The sequence below is a fragment of the Schistocerca serialis genome, chromosome 6 (assembly GCF_023864345.2).
Source record: "Schistocerca serialis cubense isolate TAMUIC-IGC-003099 chromosome 6, iqSchSeri2.2, whole genome shotgun sequence".
Classification (NCBI taxonomy): Eukaryota; Metazoa; Arthropoda; class Insecta; order Orthoptera; family Acrididae; genus Schistocerca; species Schistocerca serialis.
Window position 1 is genome coordinate 434,027,768 of NC_064643.1, and position 25,703 is coordinate 434,053,470.

At 39.0% G+C, this 25,703-nt stretch overlaps 1 protein-coding gene across 1 annotated transcript in view; it reads right to left on the reverse strand.

Moving 5' to 3' along the window:
- Positions 1-25,703, reverse strand: part of LOC126484349 (NADPH oxidase 5) — a 500,777-nt gene that overhangs the window by 102,746 nt on the left and 372,328 nt on the right. Inside the window, exons 9-14 of the mRNA XM_050107810.1 lie at positions 17,290-17,478; positions 17,021-17,214; positions 16,616-16,937; positions 16,319-16,490; positions 15,787-15,977; positions 10,516-10,657 (exon numbers count right to left, since the gene is read on the reverse strand). Coding sequence (XP_049963767.1) covers positions 10,516-10,657; positions 15,787-15,977; positions 16,319-16,490; positions 16,616-16,937; positions 17,021-17,214; positions 17,290-17,478 — 1,210 coding nt within the window. The remainder of the gene's footprint in view (positions 1-10,515; positions 10,658-15,786; positions 15,978-16,318; positions 16,491-16,615; positions 16,938-17,020; positions 17,215-17,289; positions 17,479-25,703) is intronic.

Genomic DNA, 25,703 nt, shown 5'->3' on the forward strand with positions numbered 1-25,703 from the left:
TACATGAAAATGATGCCATTGAATAATCCCTGATATTTACCTTCTCAGTCACTGTGGTTTACATGATGTTCAGAGAGACACAGAACATCTATCACTAAGGTATTTTTCAAGTTTTCCTGACAGTCTCATCTACCATGTTTTTCAGCCTTCTAATGTTCTGGTGAAACAAACTAATTTCTCTTCTCTGGAAAGTGTTACATATATACTGGCAAGAAACAAAAGGCAGCACCCTCAAGGACTATGTTCAGTGGCACCAGGGTATAATATGTGCATACTGAGGAGTCTTAGGGTTTGAGATTCATGTATCAGGGTCATCAGCAATCAGATTGCTTTCAGGAGGCCTGTCTGTGCATCCTCTAGTTTGACTCTGCAGAAGTAACAGTTCTGGGTTTAGAAGTGAATAGTGTTTGCAACATTCATTCTGGGTACAACCATGCCCCACTAAAGAGTACATACTCCTGTAGTGGGCATGTGGGAAGCTGGATGAACATATTGACAGACTGCTGCACATGTTGGGCAGAGTGTAGGTGGTTGATGCTGCTTTCAACAGTGGCCTGTGTAACATTCTCACATCTGTAGACCAAGTTCTGTATGTCCTTGCAGTACATATGCCCATCAAGATGAACACATCATGTGAGCAGTGGTGGCCAATTAATCATCATCCAAGGACAAAATTGAGGCATATGTTGACCCCTGCTGTGTTATGAGGGACCACTAGAAACCATCTGGTTGCAGCAAGATTATGATCACATGTGCCTCTGGCCAGGCTACCACTGACACCATGACAGTGTCAGGCATGGATACTCGGGTGTCATGAAAGAGTTGATTGGAGAGTAAGATGGTGCTCTGTCATCTTCTGTGATGAGAGTACGTACTGACTGTATGCGAGTGATGGATGTACACATGTATGGCATAGACCTGGTGATCTGCCTATTTTAGAGTGCGTTTGTCTGTGGCACACTGTTCCAATCCTAGGCTTCATGGAGTGGGCAACTGTCATTTACATTTGGTATTTCTGCTACACTGCACAGGTGGGTATCCCCAGCTACTGTCATTTCTTTGATAGGAAGGTCAAATTCTTTTTCATCAAGATAATGCATGTCCACTTATGGCTGCTGCAATGCAATGTGCTCTTCGTCATGTACAATTGCCCTGGCCAGTAAAGTCACCAGGTCTCTTGCCAGTTGAACATGTATGGAATGTGAGATGCAGGAATTTACTCATTTTTCAGTGTCTGCAACAACCATTGTCTGACTACTATGAAAGGTGGAAGATGCTTGGAAAAATGTAGTGCAGGATGCCATTTGGCACCTTTATGATTGAGTGCACACAGGAATATAGGCACATCTTGCCAACGGGTGGGGGGGGGGGGGGGGGGGGGGAGTTACGTCTATGTGTACATCTACACTCTGCTGAAGTGCATGACACAGGATACCTATTGTACCTTTGTAGACTGATTGCATTCATCAATGTTCTACCGTAAACCAGAGTCTGCGATCTGCTTTACCTATGACTGAGCGTATGTGATCATTCCAATTTCATATTCCTAGAAATTGTTACACCCAGGAATTTGATAAGTTGGCCGATTCCAACTGTGAGTAATAGATATTATGGTCATAGGATACTAGGTTTTTTCATTTTGTGAAGTGCCTAAATAATTTTTTTGAATATTTAAAGCAAGTTGCCAATATTTGCACCACTTTGACGTCTTATCAATATCTAACTGATACAGCTTCTCTCAGACAGTACTTCATTATAGATGGCTGCATCATATGCTAAAAGTCTGAGATTACTATTAATATTGTATGCACACAACAAGAACACACCTTGGGTCCCAACACCTCCCTGGGGCACATTCGAAGCTATTTCTACATCTGATGATGACTCTCCATCCAAGATAACAAGCTTTGTCCTCTCTAACAAAGAATCCTGTCACAAATTTCACTTGATACCCCATAAATCATAGTTCTGACAATAACCGGATATCTGGTACTGAATCAAATGCTTTTCAAAACTCAAGAAATGATGCATCCACCTGACTGCCTTTATCCAAGGCTTTTCAGTACGTCATGTGAGGAAAGTAAGAATTGGGTTTTGCGTGATTGATGTTTTCAGTATCCATGATGGTTAGCATAGTGGCAGTCATTCTGTCTGAAAGATTTCATTATATTTGAAATCAGAATATGTTGTAAGATTCTACAACAAATAGATGTCAAGGATATTGGACAGTAGTTTTGTGGGTCACTTCTATTATACTGCTTGTAAAAATCTGATTTCTTCCAACTACAGGATGTGGTTTTTTGTTTGAGGGGGCCACAATAGAGTTTATTGGTACATGGGGCTAACTCAGTGACAAATTCAGTGTAGAATCTGATAGGGATTCTATCAGGCCCTGGAACTGCGTTTACTTTTAACAGTACCAAGTTTTTCTCAAGGCCTCTGACAGTAACACTGATTTCACTCATCTTTTCAGTAGTACTTACAAGGATTAAATTGTGGCATTTCTCCTGGGTTTTTCATTATAAAGGAACATTTTAAAACAGAGTTAAGCATTTCAGTGCTTTTCAGAAGCACTTCAAACTCTGGCACTTTGTTGTGAAGGCTTTGATAACTAAGCACAAGGATTTTAATACTCTCCCTTGCAGAGGAGAATTCTTTTGGATCTTACACATATACTCCTGTATCTCCTACAACTGACGTTATCTGGAGTGGATGGAGTCCCACCTTATCCAAAAACCCTTGTGTGTATGCAACACACAGTCGGGTACCTGGGAAGCAGCCTCAGATGTGCAGTGCACATTTGACCCATTTAGGGGGACCCTTTAGCTCTCAACCCCTACAGTCCAAGTCTAGGAAGCCAAAGTCTAGCTTGTCAGAGAATCTTCAAAGTCTCTGGTTCACTCCTTCCACTTGACTCAGGACCAGTGGGCCACTATCAGTTCTGGACCTAATGCTGCAAATTGTGAGCTGTGTTTGAACTGCATGTGCAAGGCCAATCTTCTTAACTTTCCCTGCCAGTCACTGTAATGATCTAAGTATGAATTCAGAGTCCAGATGACAGGCATCATTTGCTCCACTGCACACCATTATCTGCAGTTGGTTGTACCCTGTTATGTCAGTTGCTCTTCGAATAGCAACTCCAACATGCTGTACAAGGTGCCCAGGCCCACAAACTGAGTACACTTGCTGCTCTTTCCTGTTCCTTGCTATCATTTCCCTGAGGGGTACCATTATTCGCTGTATGTCACAATTGCCAATGATTAACAGATGCCTTCCCAGTTGTGGTTGCCGCCTCTTGACACACAACAAAGTTGGTTTGCCCAAAACAGGTGAAGTGAGCCCCACTGGCTCTGTTTCAGTGGTAGGCAGTACCTCAAGCTGCTTGTTTGGAGGGGATCAGTACAACATATTGTCCTCCCTAGACCCATTTATCCTGTCTAGGATGCCTGGATCTACCATTGACATGTCACTCACGTCAAGGGAAAAGTAATGACAGATCCATACTTCCTGCAGAGGAGACAGGATCAACAGAACACAGTAGTGCTTGAGGTACCATTGGTAACACAGGTACGTAACTCTCAGGAGGAGCTCTTTCAACACATCGATTTGTAGCAGCTGCCGATCATTTGACAGTAGTCATGGCAACTTCCATCTGCTTACAAACATCAAGCAACTCGTACTGTGTTTGAGAACAGCATTCACAGAGGGGCTGCATTGTGACTGGTGCAATGTATTACAGGACAGTGAACAACTAACTTTAATTTAAACATGCTAACTTCCTTTTAATCGGTTGAGCTACAAAACTACAAATTCTCTGTAAGAATTGAAGCAAATACACAAAATGAAATATCTGTTAAGGCAACAAGAAATATGTGGCAAAAATTACTAGTTTCCTAAAACTTCAACCGAGACAATAGAGACCAGATGACGACAAAACAATGGGCTGTGCGATCTTGACATATGCGGGTCCTCCAACGACCAAGATCATGAGAGTTCTCAAGAAACAAAGTGAAGACCGTTTTCCACGCAGCAGGAAAAATCGAAGATCTTCTCGGTTCAACCAAGGATCCACTAGGTCTGATGGCACCTGGTGTGTACTAGATCAGATGCGAATGTGGGATGCAATATGTAGAACAGACGCAGCTTTGCATCTCACAGCGCCGCAATGAACACATCAGGCATGTACGCTTGGGTCAGACCAACAAATCTGCTGTGGAGGAACATAATATTGACAAGAAGCACACCTTCAATTTCGAACATACAAAGAAAATATGCAGTAAAAATGGATTTTGGTATTCAGTAATCAAAGACTCCATAGAAATACAGTTGCACAACAACCTAATCAACCGTGACAGTGGCTACCACCTCACTACAGCCTGGGAGCCTGCAATCAGGAAAATCAGAGAAGAACTTTCAGTTCCACCAAGGGCCATGGATGGAGCAGACAGAGATGGACGCTGGGACACGAACTCCACACACGCGTCCCCCCCAACACCAGCCGCTCCAGGCACATCGGGCGATTCTGCAGGTGCGTGACTGGCCGGCGGCAGGAAGCGTTCCAGCAGATACATCAGCTGTGACTGACGATATCCAGACACTTCGACTGAAGATGATGGAGATGCATTCCATCAAAATGTTGCTACGAGACAACGACGCTACTCGGCTGACAACCTGTGAAGAGTTCATATATAAAAAACCTCATCAGCTTCTCATCCCCCTCGCCCCTCAGTGGATAGAGCACACTGTCTCTGCCCAGAGATTTGGGACACAGTCAGACGCACAGAGGGTGCCACAAGGCAAGTCCACCTAGGAGTCACTAAAAACACAGTCTATATCAGTCTCCTGTATGATGTTGGGTAAATAATTCAGCCAACCCAGATTTAAGTGGATGTACAGCTCCACTCAGCCAACCAGTACCGCCACATCTCACAGTGTCATATTACTCACCAACTGTCAGGCAGAGAGAGAGAGAGAGAGAGAGAGAGAGAGAGAGAGAGAGAGAGAGAGAGAGAGAGAGAGAGAGAGAGCGCTCATGTGCGCGTGCACGTGTGTTTCAGCAGGCAGTGCCAGGTCTTATATATTGTCCCCACCAGAAAAGCCAAACTGCACATCGTGCTACTTTAATTAGTTATCATTCACAAGATTCAGGAATAGACTGGTGTTCACCTGAATAAGACTCCATACCGGTGGCCTCAGAAATGACAACTATCACACTCACACTCTTTCCCAGTCCTCCCAAAGTGGTATTCGGCTGCCCACCTAATCTACACAATACCTCCTCGACCCATCCTGAATTCACTCCTACTCCCAACCCCTTACCACATGAGTCATATCCCTGTGGAAGATCCAGGTGCAAGACATATCCCATGCACCAAGCAAGTGTATCCTGTTCAGCTCTGCCGCAGGTGTATCCTACCATGTTAGAGACTTAGCAACCCGTGAAAGGAGTTTTATACCACTTCCACTGTTAGCTTTGCAGTCTTGTATGCCTACCAACCAGCTGTTAATTCAAATTGATGGGCACTAACAGACTTTGGCAGAGAACGCAGTTGATGCTCCAGTTATGAAACACACTGCTGTGCACAATGACGTCATTGGTTGATACACAATCTGTGCCATATTGTTTCTTGCCCTGACCCCTAATACCATTTTTGTTAGAAAAGTTGTAATTCATTATCCAGATGGAAATTATTCTTCTGCAACACTGTTGTTTAAATCTGCAGTTGTCATGACTTCAATCTCCACTAGCCCTTGTCCCACACCAACCTTCACCCCTATCCACTGGTGCCTTGGTGCCCATGTCACTAAACCAATCCAGACTCATACTTGCCTCTCTTCAGTCACTGCTTTCTTCTGTTCTGTGTCCCTCTCCCTATCTATTCCTCTTCATTTTGTGCAACATGTAATTTCCCTTGTCTCCTCCATGATGAACTCAGAGGTGCTACATACCTACCCCCCTACCCTCACTTTATGTCCCTCCCAGGCCAGCATTTAAAGGCATGTTCAACAAAATATTCTCTAACCTGTTCGGTTTAGGACTTAATGCTGATTTTTATATTTATAGCCCCTCTCCTATATCATTTACTGGTTGAACAATATAACATTACCTTCTATTAGATTTAGTGTAAGCATGAGGTTCAGTAAGTTCTGAGACTTAATTTTAGCATGAAAAAGAAGCATCGCAATTGCTCTGGCATGTAATATAGATTGTCCCCTTTCACCAGCTTTGTGTAATGCTTGCCTTCCTCTTACACCTTGTAATTCCATATAGCATCACATGTAGTCATCCCAGATATGTTTGATCAGGGTGGGAGGGGGGGGGGGGGGCAGCACATCAACTGGAACTTGCAACTGCCTTCCTCGAACCACTCCATCACAGTCTTGGCCTTGTGGCATGGTGCGTTATCTTGTTGGAAATTGCCACTGCCATTGGGAAACATAGCATGAAGAGGTGTACGTGGTGTGCAACCAGTGAATAATCATCATCAGTTATCTGCTATAGTAGCAGGTCCTTTGCCTCTCCATTTTCTGCGATCCATTGCTTCCTTCTTAAGGCTGCTGTATGTTGTACCATCCATCATGTCATCCAGTATCTGGAATCTCTTCCTTCCTCACTTCCTTTTCCCTTCTACATAACCTTCTAAAACTGTTTTTATCAGTCCGTCATTCTTTCTTAATATATGCCCAATCCAATTTCTTTTTCTTCTCTTTATTACATCTAGTAACTGTCTTTTCTCTCCCACTCTTCTCAGTACCTCTTCATTTTTTACGCTGTCCATCCAACTTATTATTTCCATCTTCCGCCATGTCCAGATCTCAAAAGCCACCAGCCTTTCTCTGTCTTTTTTCCTCATAGTCCATGTTTCAGTGCCATATAGAAGAATACTCCATACAAGACATTTTATGAGTCTCTTTCTGAGTTCTCTGTCCAGACCGCTGCAGAAGATTCTCCTTTTCTTATAAAACGCCTCTTTTGCCATTGCTATCCTTGTTTTAATTTCTGTGGTGCACTTCCAGGCAGTGTCTATCCTACTTCCAAGATACTTAAAATTTTGCACCTGTTCTAGTGTTTCTCCATTCAGCACAATTTTTATTTCCTTATTTCCTCCTGTTGCCAATACTTTTGTTTTATTTGTGTTAATTTTCATTCCATATTTTTTTCTGTTGGTCGCAATGGTGTCCACCAAATCCTGTAATTCTTTTTCCCCTGTGGCTAGAAGGACCATGTCATCAGCAAATCTCAAGCACCCTACTCTTCTTCCTCCAATTTCCTTTGTCATCTAATGAGTATTGGTCAGTCATATTTTCCAAGTAGAGGTTGAAAAGAGTAGGTGATAAACAGCATCCTTGTCTTACTCCTTTCCCTTGTCTGATCCAGTTTGTACTTTCTCCTCTCACTTTAACTGAAACTTTTTGATTAAGGTATAATGTGTTTATAAGTCTTCTGGTTTTCCAGTCCACTCTCTTTTCCCTCATAGTAGTCGCCAGCTTGTTCCAAACCACATTGTCAAATGCCTTTTCTAAATCGATGAAGCACATATATAGTTCTCTTCCTTTTTCAATAAACCTTTCTGCCAAGATTCGTAGGAGCCCTATTGCATCTCTGGTGCTCGTATTCCATCTAAAGCCAAACTGCTCCTCGCCGAGATTCTCCTCTATTACTTTTTCAAGTCTTTTGATAATTATTCTTAACATCACTTTGGCTGCATGTGAAATGAGGCTGATTGTCCTGTGTTTGCTACATTTCTTGGTTCCTTGTTTTTTCGGTAATGGAATCATTACTGTTGTCAAAAATTCCGCAGGCCATTCACCACTGTCATATATTTTATTACATAACCTCAATATTTCTCTTATTCCATTGTGGTTCAAGCATTTTTGTATTTCTCCCGGTATTGTATCTGTACCTACTGCTTTGCCATTTTTCATTGCAGCAGTGGCAGAATTTACTTCTTCCATTATGATGGTCGGTCCTTTCTCTTCATCACTTACACTGTTGTGTGATTCAAGATCAGAGTTTCTGGTTTGCTATTTGTGTCATATAGCTCTTTTATATATTCTTCCCATCTCTGGAGGACATCGTCACGATCTTTGTACACTACCTCTTCGTCTTTACTCAAAATTTCCATAGTAGCACTTCCTGCTCTGATTTGTTCCCATGTCATAGTCTTTACTCTGTTGTATAGTAAGTCGTATCTTCCCTTCCTGTCCAGTTCTTCAATTTCATCACATTCCTCTTTTAGCCATTTTTTCCTAGCCTGCTGTGTTTCTCTTCACAGTTTGTTATTTAACCTTCGGTATATCTTTCTTGCACCTTCAGTGTTCTTGTTTTTCAATTTTCTTCTCTCCTCCATCTTGGAAATCATTTCTTGTGTGACCCATGGTTTTTTTGACCTTTTCCCTTTTACATATCCTTTATTTTGCTGTCCTGCTTTAATGATTCCTTCTTTCAGCATATTCCAGTACTCGTTGGCATTATCAAGTGCTTCTTTGTCTCGTAATGTGTTTAGAAAGTCCCGAGACAGCATTTCTGTAATTTGTTCTTTGTTGGACCTTATCTTCTCTAAATCCCACTTCTTCACCATTGTCGCCTTTTTCAGTTTTTTCATTCTTATTTCTATTTCTGCCATAAGTAAGTTGTGGTCACTATTAATATCTGCACCTGGTAATGTGTGCACCTTCTTGATTCTATTCCTGTATCTATCTTCTACCAGTATAAAATCGATTTGGTTTCTGTATTTATCCCCTGGTGATTTCCAAGTGTAGAGCCTCCTCTTATGGTTCTTGGACCATGTGTTTGCCGCTATCAGCTGCCTTTCCCTGCAGAAATCAATTAACCAGTCACCTCTGTCATGACTGCCTACTATGTATCCCTCTTTCCCTTCTCCCACAATGGCGTTCCAGTCTCCCATTACTATTTTGCAGCATTTTTTATTTTTGTCCATTATTCTCTCTATTACACTGTACGTTTCCTCTACAATTTGGTCATCATGTTCTGAAGTTGGCATATACACCTGGACAATCAGTAAATCTTTTTGTGCTCCTTTCAGCCTTACACCAATAACCCGGTCATTTGCATAGTCTACATATTCCACACATTTAGCCAATTCCTTTGTCATAATCATTCCTACTCCATTAATTCCTTTTACTTCTACTCCTGAGTAGTAGAATACATATTCATCTGACTGCAACTCTCCATGTCCATTCCATCTTATCTCAGCAACTCGTACGAGGTCCATATGATTCTTTTCCACCTCTCTTTTAAGGTTTTCTAGTTTTCTGCTTGTAGCAGAGTTCTGACATTCCAGGTACAAATTATCGTTTTGATTTTTTGCCTCCTTTCAAGATTTGTCTAAGTATTTCAGTACCTCTATAATTGGTGCTGCTAGTGTGTGGCTAGAGAGAACTGATATTATTAGAAATTCTTTTTACGTAATTTTAAACTTAAATTTTTGGTAGTCTCAGAACTTACTTTGTATCTATACTTTGCATTTGATGTTACAATCATAACCACAGCTGTACCATACTCCACTTGCTCTTTCATTCTGCTGCACAGATGTAACAAATCCATGATTTTTAGGTACAAGACTTCAAATGGTTTGAGGGAAGATACTAAATGAGTATTCTCTCAGATTCATAGATCATCCAAAAAGTAGTATTTTGCTTTACTAGTACTTGTACCAACAGTTGTTATATTTACCATGGAACTCTGTTTGTCAGATTAATTTATTCCAAAAAGGCACTGAAGACAGTGGTGAACACTGAGATGGGATCGATGGCAATTTGTTCACACAGGATGTTTCTTACATTTAATTTGCAAGTAATCTCTCATCAAAAGGATTCAGATGCAGACCGTATCATATATGAAAACACTTGAGTTAATGATTCACCTGAGACTTGTCATATTGTTACTACATGGACAGGAAATATTGGATGAGGGAGGAAAGGTTTGGATGGGGAAGATGGTCACATTGCAGGAAAGTAAGACTGTCAATTAAGTATAAATAATGAATATTGAATTTTCATCCAATAATAAACTAACCTCGAATATGGAAACTAACAGTATTAATTACACTTTTCATTTAATAGTCATCACTCTAAGAATTTCAAGATAACACAAGAAATCCCAAGATGATAAAAAATTTATAACACTTTTCTTACATATTAACAAACATAAAATGTCTTAAAATTTAAAATTTATTGTTAATCTCAAACTCCACTTCATAAATTGTGAACTTCAGTATTTTTACCTGATGTATTCAGAAAAATAATCTACATGATGTCCTGAAGCTGCATTATACTACGGATTGTATGGATTATTTGATGCTGATTAAATTTTATTATATTACTACTACACCAGTTAGTACAAAAATTTTCGAATTTGTACATACTGCCCACTAAAATGGATACAGCACATGAATTTTAAATATAAGTGTATTATCAGTATGTAGCAGATAACAGGTACAACTATTTTCGCATGCATAATTTTGTGAAATATCTGCATCATGGAAAACTTACACCATAAGTCGCTGACGTTTTTTCACTCTGTTATCCATATCTGGCATTGACAGAGACTTTGCCAAGGGTGTTTTCCTTGCCAGTAGTAATAAGGGAAGTTTCCTCTCTTGTAATAATTTCTTTGGTGTTGGAGACAGATGCTCTGAAAGCATGATGTGTACAACTCTGTAAATTATGTACATAAATAACTAATTTACAGCTTCTCCATAATAATAAATCGACCAGAAAAAAAATTATTTTACAAGACAACTTTTTTTAACTCTAACATCCATGGGTATACTTCGGGTTCATAGTGTCCAATGGACAATATTTCAGCGAGCAGACACGTCGCCACCGTCAGGTGCATTGACGAACAACAAATATACTGGGAGAAACTGAAGAATCACAACTTTTTTTTAAGTTTAGCCTTGATGATACTGAAATCTTTAAGCCATGAAAATGCTCTGAACTGTTATGTAGTAAAACAAATACTGTTTCTATTGCAGAAGATTGTGAATTAACATTCGTGTACCATCTGTCAGTCTGAAGTCATAATGAGATGGGTGACAAAACTAAGACCACTGATATGGAGAGTTTAGCTGTAGAGTGTGTTATTTTCTAAATATTGCTCAGAGTGTAATTTTTTTCTTATCATTTGTTTATATAGCCATTTTTGTTATTAATATGCAGGTGATGGGAAGTTGCATATCATCCTTGTTTAATACAAGATATGATTTTAGTGTAAGTGAGTGATTAGTTCTTCATGTGTGTTTAGAGCATAGTTAAAAATCATTGCCCTCATTTTTCTCACTGCATGAGCATTTGTTAGTGTTGAGTTAGAAGTGACTAAAATGGGAATCACCCTGACTGAATGCAGTGTGTAACAAACCTCACCACCTTAACTAGATTTTTCATGATATCAGTGTATGACTACATGAGTAAGAATAAAAATTATGTAGACAATGAACACCATATGAGTAGAGCAAAATCAGTGAGTAAACCTCAAGCACTGGATGTGTGCAAAGTGAGCAGACAGAAATAGTCAAGTATCAGTCTAGGAGATTCCAATATTCTTAGGGGTTTGATTTATTTGAACAGATATGCCAACCTACAAATAATGTTAATATGCAGATTTTTTCAATTTTTCTCATTGTTCACACATTAGTAACAAAAATTCAGAGAGCTGCTGTCTAAGTTGTATGCAGACTACATTAGAGAAATGGCTAAACTAAACTTTCTTGCTGTTTTCTTCCAGTTGTTTGGAGGCTCATCTGATATGCCCATTTGCTTTAGTCAATTTTGATTCTTAATTATATTCATTTGTTTTGCTGTTTTGCTAAATTGACTTTATTTATTTTCCCAAGTTTTACTGCAAAATTTGCTCACATTTGTACAAGTTTTTGAACTATAATATCAAGAAAGTCAAGAGTTGAAGTTTTTCAGTTTTTGCATTTAATTTAAACCTGTATTTTGATGTATCTGATTTCTTTTAAATACATATTGTGCCTCACAAACTTCATGGCAGTGTAGAGTAATAAATCTGTCAACTTATACATATTAGGTGCTGTGTTTGGTCTCAGTGATACTCGAGATGCTGCAGCACACACATAGATAATGTTTTTGATACACATTTTGGATTGTGGATGAGTTGTTCTACTCATTGTTCTTTCTCTCTGACTATACATTCTAGCACCATTGTCTGCAAAAAGTTCTGTAGACACCCCTCCTTTCCTCAACACACACATGAATGTGACAGACTTCTAGGGGAAATGTGCAACTTAAACACACCTAAAATTTATGTTGGTGAGTGGACCATGGAATTGAGATAGTAAGAACCTCTGTGTCAGCGTTTACTTGAGGTTTTTAAATAATGGGCAGGATATACACAAGACAGAATGTGCATTACTACAATTGCTTGGACATTTATTCTGAAACTGAATGCTTGGATGTAAAATCAATATCTCTCTCTCTCTCTCTCTCTCTCTCTCTGGATATTTGAGTGCATTGCGGGAACAATCTTTTGTAATCCTTCTCTTCTTACTGTAGTTCAGTGTGAGACATTGTGTTGATTATCAACAGCTGTATTCTGTTAAGAATGAACTCTGAAATTGTGATTATGGTTCTGCATCAGCTGAAGAATATTTCAGACTAGATGAAAATTTAGTGCCAGACCAGGACTCAAACCCAGATTTCCTGCTTGTCATGAGCAGACACCATAACCACTTCAGCTCTTTGATCCTGCCTACTGGAAAGCTCTTTGATCCTGCCTGCTGGAACGGCCCAAATCTCCATTCATCATGGTAGCAAACCTTATGCTCACATTATATTACCATGATTCGAGCACAGGGTGAGACACTTTCTCTCACCATTGCCTTGCTGTGGAATGCAATACTGTAGCATAATGTGGGACACTGTATTGATGATCAACAGCCATATTCTATTAAGAATGAATTAAAAAACTGTGAGAATCACAGCAACACAGTGCAAGCACAAGGGAGAGACAGAGATTTGGGACACTTCTGGAGGTGTGCTCAGATAGCCAAAATGGTCAAAGCAACAACTCATGACAGGCAGGAAACCTGGGTTCAAGTCCCTGTAGGGTACAAATTTTCATTTGTACTGAAATACTCTACAGTTGATGCAAACCGTAATCGCAATTTGCCTGTTTTTGGTGTGTACTTGCTGTCCAAAGTAAAACATCAGCTATCCACATTCATTTTCTTCAGCTGGATTTTTGTCTGCTCTAATCACAAATTTATACTTATTGGATTTCTCTGATCCCATTCCGTTTTGAATATGTAAACCAATTGTCTGTACTTAAGTGTAGTTCTCTGCAGTTCTTCGATTATTTCCCCGTCTCAATCCACATATATCTGCATAGCTTTGATCGACTTTTGTTTGTTTATCATCAATGATACACACTTGCCAAAGTTTGAGAGATTCATTTAGCAATGATAAAATGATTCAGATCTATAATAGACTTGTCCTTTAACTGGAAACACAGAACTGATGATCTTCGCTGCTCCTGGTAGTAGAGCAAATGATGTTCTTTGAAACCAGATGTACATGTTTTGATTCTGGAATTGTTGCAGTCATGTAATCAAATAATTCTGGGGAGGCGCTTTCCATGGTGCCAATTGAGTTTTTCCACTCATGCAACACTTTGCTGGTGTTTCTCTACTCAATTTCTTGGCACTTAATAACTAACAAAATTGATCCATGTCTGTGATGAGTAGTTTTTGTTTTACTCTTTGGTGGGATCATATTGGACTATAATCTCTATCTCTTTTGCTTTGTGCTTCCCTACACTAATGTGTTGTTCATGCACTTGCAATCATTCTTTTTCACAAACTTCACTCATCGTAACTGTAAATGTGCTTCTCACTCTTCATCTGTTTCATTCTTTTGTTGACCTTTCCATTTTCTTTTTAATTTGCCACTAGCAGTATCACCTCTTTTACATTTCAGCATCCTGTAAAACATCAGTATTACTTATCATAATACAGTTCCACTTAATACACTGTTCACTCCCTTAAGCATTTCACTTTCCCTTAACAGACATGCTTGTTTACACTACCTTTTGAGGTCATGCTCATTTACACACCCGCAGCCTCAGGTGTGGGCATTTGGATGTCTGTGTGGTCGTGTGTGTGAATGTGTGTACTATTGCTAGTGGAAGAGCAACAGCTAGAATATTCCATTCTATTAAGCAGTCATTCTTTTCATACTCCATGTGCAAATGAAGTGGGGAGAAGCCCAAATAACTGAAACAGTTGGAAGTATCTTCTGCCTTGCACTTCATAGAAGTTTGCAGAGGGTAGATGTAGATTTAGATATAATAACCCTCCACCCTCCCCAAAATTGTTAAATTTGAAATATTTGCTAAATATACAGGGCGATTTAAAAAGAATACCACAACTTTAAAAATGTGTATTTAATGAAAGAAACATAATATAACCTTCTGTTATACATCATTACAAAGAGTATTTAAAAAGGTTTTTTTTTCACTCAAAAACAAATTCAGAGATGTTCAATATGGCCCCCTCCAGACACTCGAGCAATATCAACCCGATACTCCAACTCGTTCCACACTCTCTGTAGCATATCAGGTGTAACAGTTTGGATAGCTGCTGTTATTTCTCGTTTCAAATCATCAATGGTGGCTGGGAGAGGTGGCTGAAACACCATATCCTTAACATACCCCCATAAGAAAAAATCGCAGGGGGTAAGATCAGGGCTTCTTGGAGGCCAGTGATGAAGTGCTCTGTCACGGGCTGCCTGGCGGCCGATCCATCGCCTCGGGTAGTTGACGTTCAGGTTTCATAACTAACCTTTTTCGTAGGACTCTCCATACAGTTGATTGTGGAATTTGCAGCTCTCTGCTAGCTCTGCGAGTTGATTTTCCTGGGCTGCGAACAAATGCTTGCTGGATGCGTGCCACATTTTCATCACTCGTTCTCGGCCGTCCAGAACTTTTCCCTTTGCACAAACACCCATTCTCTGTAAACTGTTTATACCAACGTTTAATACGCCACCTATCAGGAGGTTTAACACCATACTTCGTTCGAAATGCACGCTGAACAACTGTCGTCGATTCACTTCTGCCGTACTCAATAACACAAAAAGCCTTCTGTTGAGCGGTCGCCATCTTAGCATCAACTGACGTTGACGCCTAGTCAACAGCGCCTCAAGCGAACAAATGTACAACTAAATGAAACTTTATAGCCCCCTTAATTCGCCAACAGATAGTGCTTAGCTCTGCTTTTTGTCGTTGCAGAGTTTTAAATTCCTAAAGTTGTGATATTCTTTTTGAATCACCCTGTACAACATGAAATTGCTTAGCTACTTTTTAAATGTTATTACCCACCTAAAATAATAATCTTGTGTTATAACTTTGTTGTGTCATAACTTTAGCATATATACATTACACAATCAGTGACAGCATATATACATGAGGTAATCTAGAATACAATTTAATTATTACTGTAATGGAAAGTTATAGATGAAATGCAAACAGTGATTGAGAAGACATACACCCACATAACTTTAAGACAAAATTATGAGTGGCAGATAGGCTCACCACAAAATATTGATGACTCCTTAAGCCTTTGGACACTCATTCTTCTTTGTAGCAGAAAGTTTAAACATACAGGTGTACTCACTCTTTAGATGCACCAGTTTATGTTGTAAGAGGAATATAGGCTGTACAAGCGATGTAATAACTTTCTTGATACCTCGTTTTTTCTGCTGCTAACATAATCCTGCTCAAGAAACATCACCTTATTTGCTTACCATTAGCAGTAGCAGGACGCGTGATGCTAAGGTCTCCTTCAGAAACATGCTGAGCTGGTCTGTTTGGACCAATATCATTATCACTGGTGAAGCTCTCATTTATGTAGCCACCTCCACCATCCTTTCTATATCCAATAGCCTTGACCTTACTACTGATACTGCTTTCCATATCTAACTTTCGTTGAGCTGAACTGAAAGTTGAAGATTGTAAGAAAGAAATGTTGACAGCCAAATGATGTGGGAAGATTGTTGTAATATTTTTACAATGTATATACAGAGCTATAAAAGAACAGACAAGGAAAGTACTGGAACTATAAACCGTGAAACGCTTGCTCATATCAACTGTGTTATTTCAAATTTCAGGCAAAAGCGAGTTTCTCAGTTAGTAAGAGCTAGAAGAAAGGTAACTAACGATGAAATTATACAAATGTGACAATCTGTTGTTTGTTTATGAAGAACTACTAAAAAGAAAGCCAAAATTTGACAGCATTTTGAAAAATAAGCTGTATACAAAAACTATAAATCTACTTACGTTGGAAACTTTTGTGCTGGTGTTAAATCATTTCCATTAATAAGTTTTTTGTTCACAATGTTTGCAGTTAGATCCTCTTCAACACTGTGCAGCTTTTCTTGCTCCCTTTCAAAATATTCATACAATCTGTTTGTCCACTGTCCAACTGCTCTAATATGAAGCCACATATAATCTGTGGCAAATCAGAAACGTGCATCAATCCAGAATGTTACAAGTGAAACTACAGAGCTTACTCATACTATCAGTACAACAGTGTAAGAGCTATAGTAATAGATTTTGCATTATACTTTTAATTACCTTCCTGCTCTGGTGCACTGCTGATGGTAAATGGATGCCACTCATATTTAGCAATTGCAGGAATGTTAGCAAATACATAATCTCCTGGATGAAAATCAAAATGGTGTGGCCTCTTAATTACAAGATGAATTACTTTAGAGGGAAGCACAAGACCTGAACTAATGTATGTTTTTCCTCTGTTAGATCGTAACCATACTAGACGTAGTATTCGTTCTATGATGTAAATAATAGCTGGAGCCACAAACCATTTCCAAAAATTTGGAGCATGAAAAATTACTAGCACCCAGAATGGAATATAAAGCAAATGAGTCCAGTAAAAAACCTGCAAAGTAGATCAAATTATGATATTATCTTAAAAATTTAAGTGTGTGTCACATCCAAGAATCCTATAATAAACTTACTAACCTCAAAACAACCTCCTCGCCGAACAAAAGGCTGAGAACATATGAACATTATAAAAAGAATAATGATCAGCACAACTCCAGTAGGATTGGCAGCCCCACCTACTAAACCGAACAAACCTGGTCTACTTGTTAGGATCCATTCAGTGAGAGTATAGTTATTGGCATTTACCACAGGATCATTTACAACCAAGAGACCTGCAAAAAGAAAATAGTTTCCGGAACCTGAACATGACAATGATGGTTTATTTATAATTATTAATGAGTACTTACTGAAGTTCAGGAGATGCATTATGGTGTGCCACACACTAAATATAAATATTAATACTCCAACTAATTTATGAAAGTATATGTGCTGATCAAGGGGCAATATTGTACTGAATCCTCTTGTACGCAAAAATGTTATACAGTGTCTGAGCATTAACACCAATACAAACATGCAGTCAAAATTGAGACATTGGCCTGAAAAAAAAGAGAGAACATTCTATTTATAGAATATTCATTTTTAAAAATAATGAGATAATGATAATTATGTTTGATAAACATTGTATTACATTCTATTATTTATCATGCTTGTGGATGGTCTGGGCACTCTCCAGATGGGGAAAAGTACTCTCTCTCTCTCTCTCTCTCTCTCTCTCTCTCTCTCTCTCTCTCTCTCTCTCTCTCCCTCCTCTTCTCTTACCAAATAATTAATAACAATAATCAACAGCAGCACCAGCAACAGCAGCTGCTTGACACCTGATGCCAGATGGAGGCCACCCCTAAGGTTTTACATGCGTTATGATCTTCAGTTCTAAGCAGCTACAGTACTCCTGTAGGTTTCCTGATCCTGGCTACACACCTATCATCATTATGCCATGTTTGTTTTCCTATCTCTTTGAATCCAGTAAGTAACTCAATCCACACATCCACTTGTATGGCTAAATATGCCATTCAGCTCCATTCCATTTTCATCTCAGCCATGATAGTGTGTTCCACCATATTCTGCTCCGTGCTCAATTTGTTTGTTTTCATATATTTTCAAGAATTCATTTCAGACACACTGAAAACTAAGTTTTCCCACATTTACATAACATAAGGAGAGCAACTGCTTATCTATAGTGGTCTAATGTGTGGTGCACAAACACATGTAATAGAAAACAGCTGTCAAACTAGCTTATGAGCTCTTGCTCAGCTTGCCAGTTTGGCAATAGCCCTGCATTTCACTTAGAAGTTTGGTTGCTTGTCATGCCCACACAGAATGCTGTACAGTAATTGCAGCATAACTCATGAGGCTGAACAGTATGACCACTGCCCATCATGATGATGAAAATTACCTGGTGATGTTGCGGGTATGTGACGCGACAACAAAAATATGTAAGCAGAGCAGAGACAGATGGGGGATCAACTTAATGAAAATATAGGCTGCAAAAGGGGAGATCTTTTGAGATAAGTAACTTTGACAAAGGGCAGATTATTATTACACAGAGCCTTTGAATGAATATCTTGAAAACAGTGAAGCTGGTTAAATGTACATGTGCTACTGTCGTAACTATGGAAGAAGGTAGGAAGACAGTGAAAGTGCCACTAGGCACTAAATGATTGGACATCGATGACTCTTCACAGAACACAGGGTTCAGAGGTTTGTCTGCTCTGTAAAGTAGGCTCAAAGGTGATCCGTGGCATCTATACCAAAAAAGCACAATGCTGGTGCATGCACAAGTGTTTAGTGCACACCATTCAATATATACTGTTGAAGATGGAGCTCCACAGCAGACCACCCCAGCATATTCACATGTTGACCCAATGACATCAGCTACAATAACAGTGGGCACGGGACCATTGGCATTCGACCGTCAATGAATGGAAATGTGCCAGCTCTTTGGGTGAATCATGTTTTTGCTACACTAGGTCGATAGTCGTCTCCACAAATGCCATTTTTTAGGTGAACAGTGGCTTGAAATGTCCAGCACACCATGGAAGCAGGCTGGTGGGAGGAGTATGGAGTATTATGCTATGGGAGACATTCTCCTGTGCTGGCATGGGACCTAAGGTAGCTGACAGCTGTGAATCATCTGCATCCTTTCATGCTTTATGTCTTTCATGATGGCAATGCCATCTTTCAGCAGTATAATTGTCCATGTCTCAGAGTCAGAACCATGCTACAGTGGTTTCAGGAGCATTATAGTGCACTCGTGTTGATGCCTCAGTGACCAAATTCACCTGATGCCATCCTATGGAACCCATCTGTGTTGCTTTTGGGTGCCATCACCACACACACATATCAGTGGCCCTTTATTTATGTGAATTACATAGCCAGTGCATAGACATCTAATGCCACATATCTCCACAGACCTACCAACGAACTTCTTTTGCTGACCATTCTGTTGTCTTCTATGTCTGTAATACAAAAAACTGTTGGCTATAGGCTATACAGCTTTTAGTCTTATTGTAATTCATTTTAAGTTCTGTTAAGATCATCTATTCATTTAAGTTTATTTGCTCTAGAGGCAAACAATACAATATCATGAGTGAAATGAAGGTGGTTCAGAGGTATATTCCATTAACATATATTCCCTCTTCATTTTCACAGTTTAATTATTTAACAAATTATCTAATGTAGTAGTGTTTGATTACTGCTCATCAAAGTCAGTTTCCATGTGAACCTGATTTCTTGATTTGCAAATCTCTTCCCTGTTTCACCTTTCGTAATTCCCATATTGTTTTTATTTGTCGTCAGATTGCTACTAACACAGTCAATGGATATTTTCATTTTAGAACTCAGTCTTTTTAGAGTCATACAAGAACTCTTGATGTTAGCTTTGATCCAAGTGTTTCTGTGTTATCTAATTATTGATAGCTTCTGTGGACGGCATGCACTGAAATCAGTTATGAAAATTGGGAAAAAGGCCTTATAATTGATGTGTGTTAGTGAGTAAACTTCTGCCTAGGATTTGTTACTCAGACCAGTTGTGAAGTTGACACTGTTTTAGAAGAACTGTTTGTGTGTATGAGCAGATTAATGCATTATCCACAGGAAAGTCAATCTATCGAATGCTACTTCCCAAGTCTTGAGTATGTAACAAGAATATTAGCTGAAACATCATTCTTTTTCTGTGGCAGACACTCCTTTAGTAATGTGCTGTATTCTGCTTATTTATGATCCAGTCTCACATCTGGCTAGATGTTCTTTATCAATGTTTTTCCCTTAACAGACATGGGTGCAGCACTGAATCACAAGCTGTAAGTTTAGAAAACACTGAATCTACCTGGTTATTACTGTCTAATAATTTGTCAAGAGTGTAAGTTAGGATTCAGATGAATACTTTAACTTAGAATATATTCTACATTTGGGCTATAAAGAGAGGTGATGGACAGTGATTCTACAGCTCAGTTTTATACCTGTTTTGCAAATGTGTGTGATAAGTGCTCTGAGTGACTGAGAACAGTTCTCTGCACAAGGAACCTATATTACATCAAATTTAAGATAAGAGCTAATTCACTTGCAAATGTGTATAGTATATGTGATGGATTTTGTTGGGTCATTTTGCTGCTTGGCTGATGCCTGTAATATTTTACACACTTCAACAGGTGCACAATTTTCTGTTGTAAGGCAATTTTGAATACAGAATGAAGTGCTTTGTTTTCAGTTTGTCACTGTCTTTTTTGACCTGAATGTTACTGTTTGTTAGTAGCAGTAACATAGAGCCATAATTTTTAAGGATTTTAGGTGAGTTCCTTCTGCAGGTTTTTGCTGAAATACTTGCAAAGGTTACTCACATTTGCAAAGGTGACACACATTGCCTTTTTAGTAGGTATCCATGTTTTGATTTAACATTCGTACTTCTCAAAAACATCAGACAACATGTGGATTCTTTTATTTCATGGTTGTATTAATTCCACTCATTCTAGTAGCAGTAGAGTTAACAAGATACTGAATGAGTTTTTCCTTTTTTTAATGTACAATAATGGGATTTTGTGTCACCAATAATGAATACACAAGGGCACACTAAACTAGATTCAAATTAGCACTCACATAGAGTAACATTCTAACACAAGAACAATAATTTGCTTAATTATACAATAAAATGTAAGATTTTATATTTGCACTCAAATTGTTGGGACATACCAGCAGTACAACAGAAGTACATACCGCCATGCTCATTTATTTTGAAAAAATTACCAATTAAAAGAAAGAAGGTCATTAGAGTTGGCACAAGAGCTTGGAGTGGGGAAAGACATCAATTGTGCCTTTTCAAACAAACCATTCTGGAATTCATGAGCAATTTAGGGACATCACATAAAATCTAAATCTTGATGGGTGGACAGGATTTGAACCACTGTTCTCCTTGAATGCAAGTCCAGTGATTGCTCCGTATCACCAGATGAGTAAAATTATCTTTACATCAGATATTCCTTCAATTTCCTCTTGCAGTTGGTGCTCCAAAAGCAGAGCTCTTGATGTCTGTTGGTTAAGAATTGATCACTTTGCCAGCTGAGCAACATATCTTTCTAAACGTGGATGAAGTTTATTTTGTTGCTGTGGAAGTCCTTTTTTGACCCTGTATTATGGTCCTATTCACTATTCATGCAACAGTGTGTTGGATTGATACCACTTAAGATGCTAAGTGCTCTCTTCTGAGCTAAGAATAATTTCATCTATTTACTTTTCTTCACAGGGCTTTATTATCCTGATGGACAATGGCATAAGACAACATTGGATGTAAATATCTGAAACAACAGCTCTGACAGTATGCACATGTGCTGTTGCTTACCCTGCTGCATTATCAACTGGGAGAAATTTATTGTTTGCATTGAGTGTAAACTTGTTCACTGTAGCAAAGCAGAGTGAGAGATAATGTATGAATTTAAAGAACTGCGAAGGAGCTGTACAGAGTTTTGTGGGTCTCCCATGTTCATTGTGTTGCATTTTGGTGAAGATGGACTGCCATTATCAGAAAATGTGGTCTCCTCTTTACTATCTGTTGGAAAAAAGAACTTTATCGATGCCTCACTATTCTATTTCAATTAGGAAAGTCTGCTTTCTTTAGAAGAATGCCATCTTTGCACAATTAAAAGCCTTGGATAGGTCAATAGAATTCAGTCTTTTGCTATATTACTGTTTAAGAGGTTTTAGAATTTGATCAGTGAAGAAGAAAGCAGCATTATCTATTGATAGCCCTCACTGGAAACCAAACTGACATTGACTGATAATGTTGTGACTGTGGAGGTGAGAAAGAATACTCCTGAACACTAGTTTACCTAGGACCTGTTTATTAACAGGGAGTATGTGTGGTAGTCTGATACAGCTGTTTTAACACCTTCCCAAAAATTTGGGTCACATAAGCTTATTTTAATCTCTAGGATAATATCTTGTTGCAGAGATTCATAAAACATGTGACAGGACTACACTTATAGAATCACAGCAGTGCTTACATATCCTTGTAGAAACACTATAAGCTGCATTAGGGATTTTTTACTTTTGTCTCTTTATTATCTGTTTGATCTCAGAAAGTGTGATTGGAGTTACAGCCATCTCAACTACTTTCTTGCTTCACTTTCTGCAGAATGACTTATCACTTCAATCACAAAGCCTTTACAGCAATTTCTTTTTGTGTATATTAAAACCTTGCAATTTGTTTCGTCAGCAACTACTTCAATTTTTTTTTTTTTTTTTTTTTTAATACTGCTTTGCCACTTTTCCATGTCTATTGCAGGCATGAGACCACCTTTTTTCCTATTATACCTTTTTATGAGTGATATATATAGCTTTGAATTCTTATTAATTCTTTCCCTACTTTATAATACACTATACATTGCTCTTTCAACGAGATCAGGTGTTCTTAGTAATGCATATAACTCTTATTATGGCCATTCAGAAAGGAACTATCCAGAGGCTATAAAGTAACTCCACTGAAGGGACCATAATGCCATTTCCTGCAGGAGAAGGTATGGCCCCGAACTCACTGGTGTAGAGACGTTAGGGCACCCCCATGTGAATACAGAGCAAGCATATTCATGTGTTGACTGTCCACTGGACTCAGTCATGCTGAAAACTGAAAAAATGGATGCTTCAAAGGAAGAGCAAAGAGGCATACTGCATTTCCTGACAGCAAACCTAATGTGGGGAATGGAACCTCATCAAAAAATGGCATTACAAAGGGCATTGCGTTCCTGTTTCAAGGATAAAGGCATGACAACAGCAACTGAAGGGAGGAGGAGGATGATGGCCAGTGACACATGATCTGGAATGCTCCATCACATTACTGATACCTTTGTCCAGGAGGTGGATGCCCTCATTGATGAAGACCAGTGAGTTTCATTGCCAGCCATTGGCTCACATCAGATTGAGCATCGATACTGCAATGGACATTCAGTGTTCTCCATAACTTGTGCCATTCTTTGATGAATTTCCGTTCCTCACAGTATTTCTGCTGTAAGGAAATATAATGCACTTCTTTGCTCTTCTTTAGAAGCCTCCATTTCTCTGTTTTCAATACTACTGAGTGCAGTGAACAGTCAACGCATGCGCTTGTACCCTCTGTCATGATGTGGATGCACATCTGCCTCCCTCTAGTGGCGAGTGTTGACGCTCAGTGCTCTAGTAGGCACCACACCTTGTTCTGGTAGTCACCACACCTTGTTCTGTAGACAACGGTATTACAATCCCTTCAACAGTTTTCATTTTACAACCTCTGGTTCATTTCTTTTTGAATGACCCTAATACTGTACAAGGGACTATGATAACTTTTGCAATATGTTTCATTTTGGTTACCTAAGAATATTTCCCATGGTTTTCTGGAGAAGCAGAAGCAAACAACAGCACGAACTCATTAGATAAACAGTTGAATTTGTTGTCGACATTCCTTTCCATCTACAGGGAAAACCAGAAAACCACAGACAAATCTTTAGAAGTGAAAGTGTGGACAAAGACAAGTGATGTTTGTCTTTTAAACATAGACTCCAAAATGCGTACCTTATGAGCTAAGATTACTTGTTCAGCAGAAGAGATGTGCTTCACAGGAGTGAAAATGAATAAGTGCTCGTAGCTCTGAAAGTTTGTCAGTGTGTTCTGGTTCACCCCATACATTTCCCTGTGTTCCAACTGAGATTTAAATAAGACTGATAGTCAACCATAAAGTTGTAAACATAGGAGTCAATATCTTACCATCTACAATAGAGTTAGCTCATTTCTGTAGATTTTTGGTTTTAGTATAAAGAAATTTCATGTCAACATTCATCAACATGGATATACTGGAATACTTACTAATTAAACATAGTAATTGGTTTCAGTGTGACAGACTTTGCATTTATACTTGTTTAAGGAGATATGAACCAAAAAGTTGTGGAAGCAGAAGACACTAAAATATCTAAAATAAATTATTGGCAAGGGTACACAAGTAGTATAGAGCTGCAAAAATTAGCCCTAGACCTCAATAGGCTAAACCAAACGTGTACAAATAACAACAACGACAACAACAAAAGAAATTAGTTTCTGGCTGTTTTCTCCAATGTTGTTAAATCTATATGCTTTACTGCTTTATTCTACATAAGAAAGACTAGGCAATGGAGGTGGCATTGCAGCTGAGGCACTGCATCCATTTTAAGGTGAATCATGGTTCAAATAGCCAGCCAGATGTCTAGATTTATGTTTCACTAAAGAGAAATTTGAGTATGAGGAGAAATGTGAGGATTGTTTCTTTGAAAATACAGGATGTAGATAAAGTCCGGGAACACTTTCAATTATTTATTGCACAAGAACTAAACATTGTACGGATGTCATACATATTGCATTTTGAAGGGAAACATTCAACATGCGAGCCATTAGTGACCTGGCAGATGTCAATATGGTAATCGAATTCTTGCCATACCTGTCCCAGCAGGGCATCGTAGACAGTGGCAGTCACTTCCCATATTCTGTCCCGGAGCTCTGCTACATCACTTGGTAGAGGCAGTACATACACCATATCTTTAATATGTCCCCACAGAAACAGAGTCATATGGAGTGAGATCTGGTGATCAGAGAGGCCATTTAATGAAACAGCTGTCCCCTTCTGTACCACGGTTATCCATCAATGTGGCAGCTCCATGTTCAGGTCCCTACAAACTTCACGATGAAAATGAGGTGGAGTCCCATCCTGCTGAAAGATGAATGGTGAGTCCAATTGCATTTGAGGCATCAGCCATTGCTGCAGCATATCCAAGTAGGAATATCCAGTGACCGTGCTCTCAGAAAAGAAGAATGGCTGCGCAGTTTTTGATGTGACATGGCACAAAAAACATTTACCTTTTGGGGAATCACACTCTTAATTCAATGCATTTGTGTGGATGTTTTGTACCCCAAATTCAACAATTATGCCTGTTCACTTTCCCACTAGTGTAATAAGTGGCTTTGTTGCTAAAAATTAAGTGATCAACAATGCCATCCCCATCCTCATTCAATTGTTGCAACTGCAAACAAGACTCAAAAGTTTGTCTTTTTCATCTTCATTGAGCTTCTGCACAAGCTCCAATTTGAATGGTTTCATAGACAGCTTCTGTCGCAGGACTTTTGACACTGTCATTGGAGCCATTTTGAGTTGACGGGATAAATGATGCACCAGTTTCTTTGGACTTCTTACAAATGTCTCTCATACACGCTCCACATTCATTTCATTCACACTGGGATGTCCACTTCTTCTTGCCAGTTACAAGCAACCTGTCAT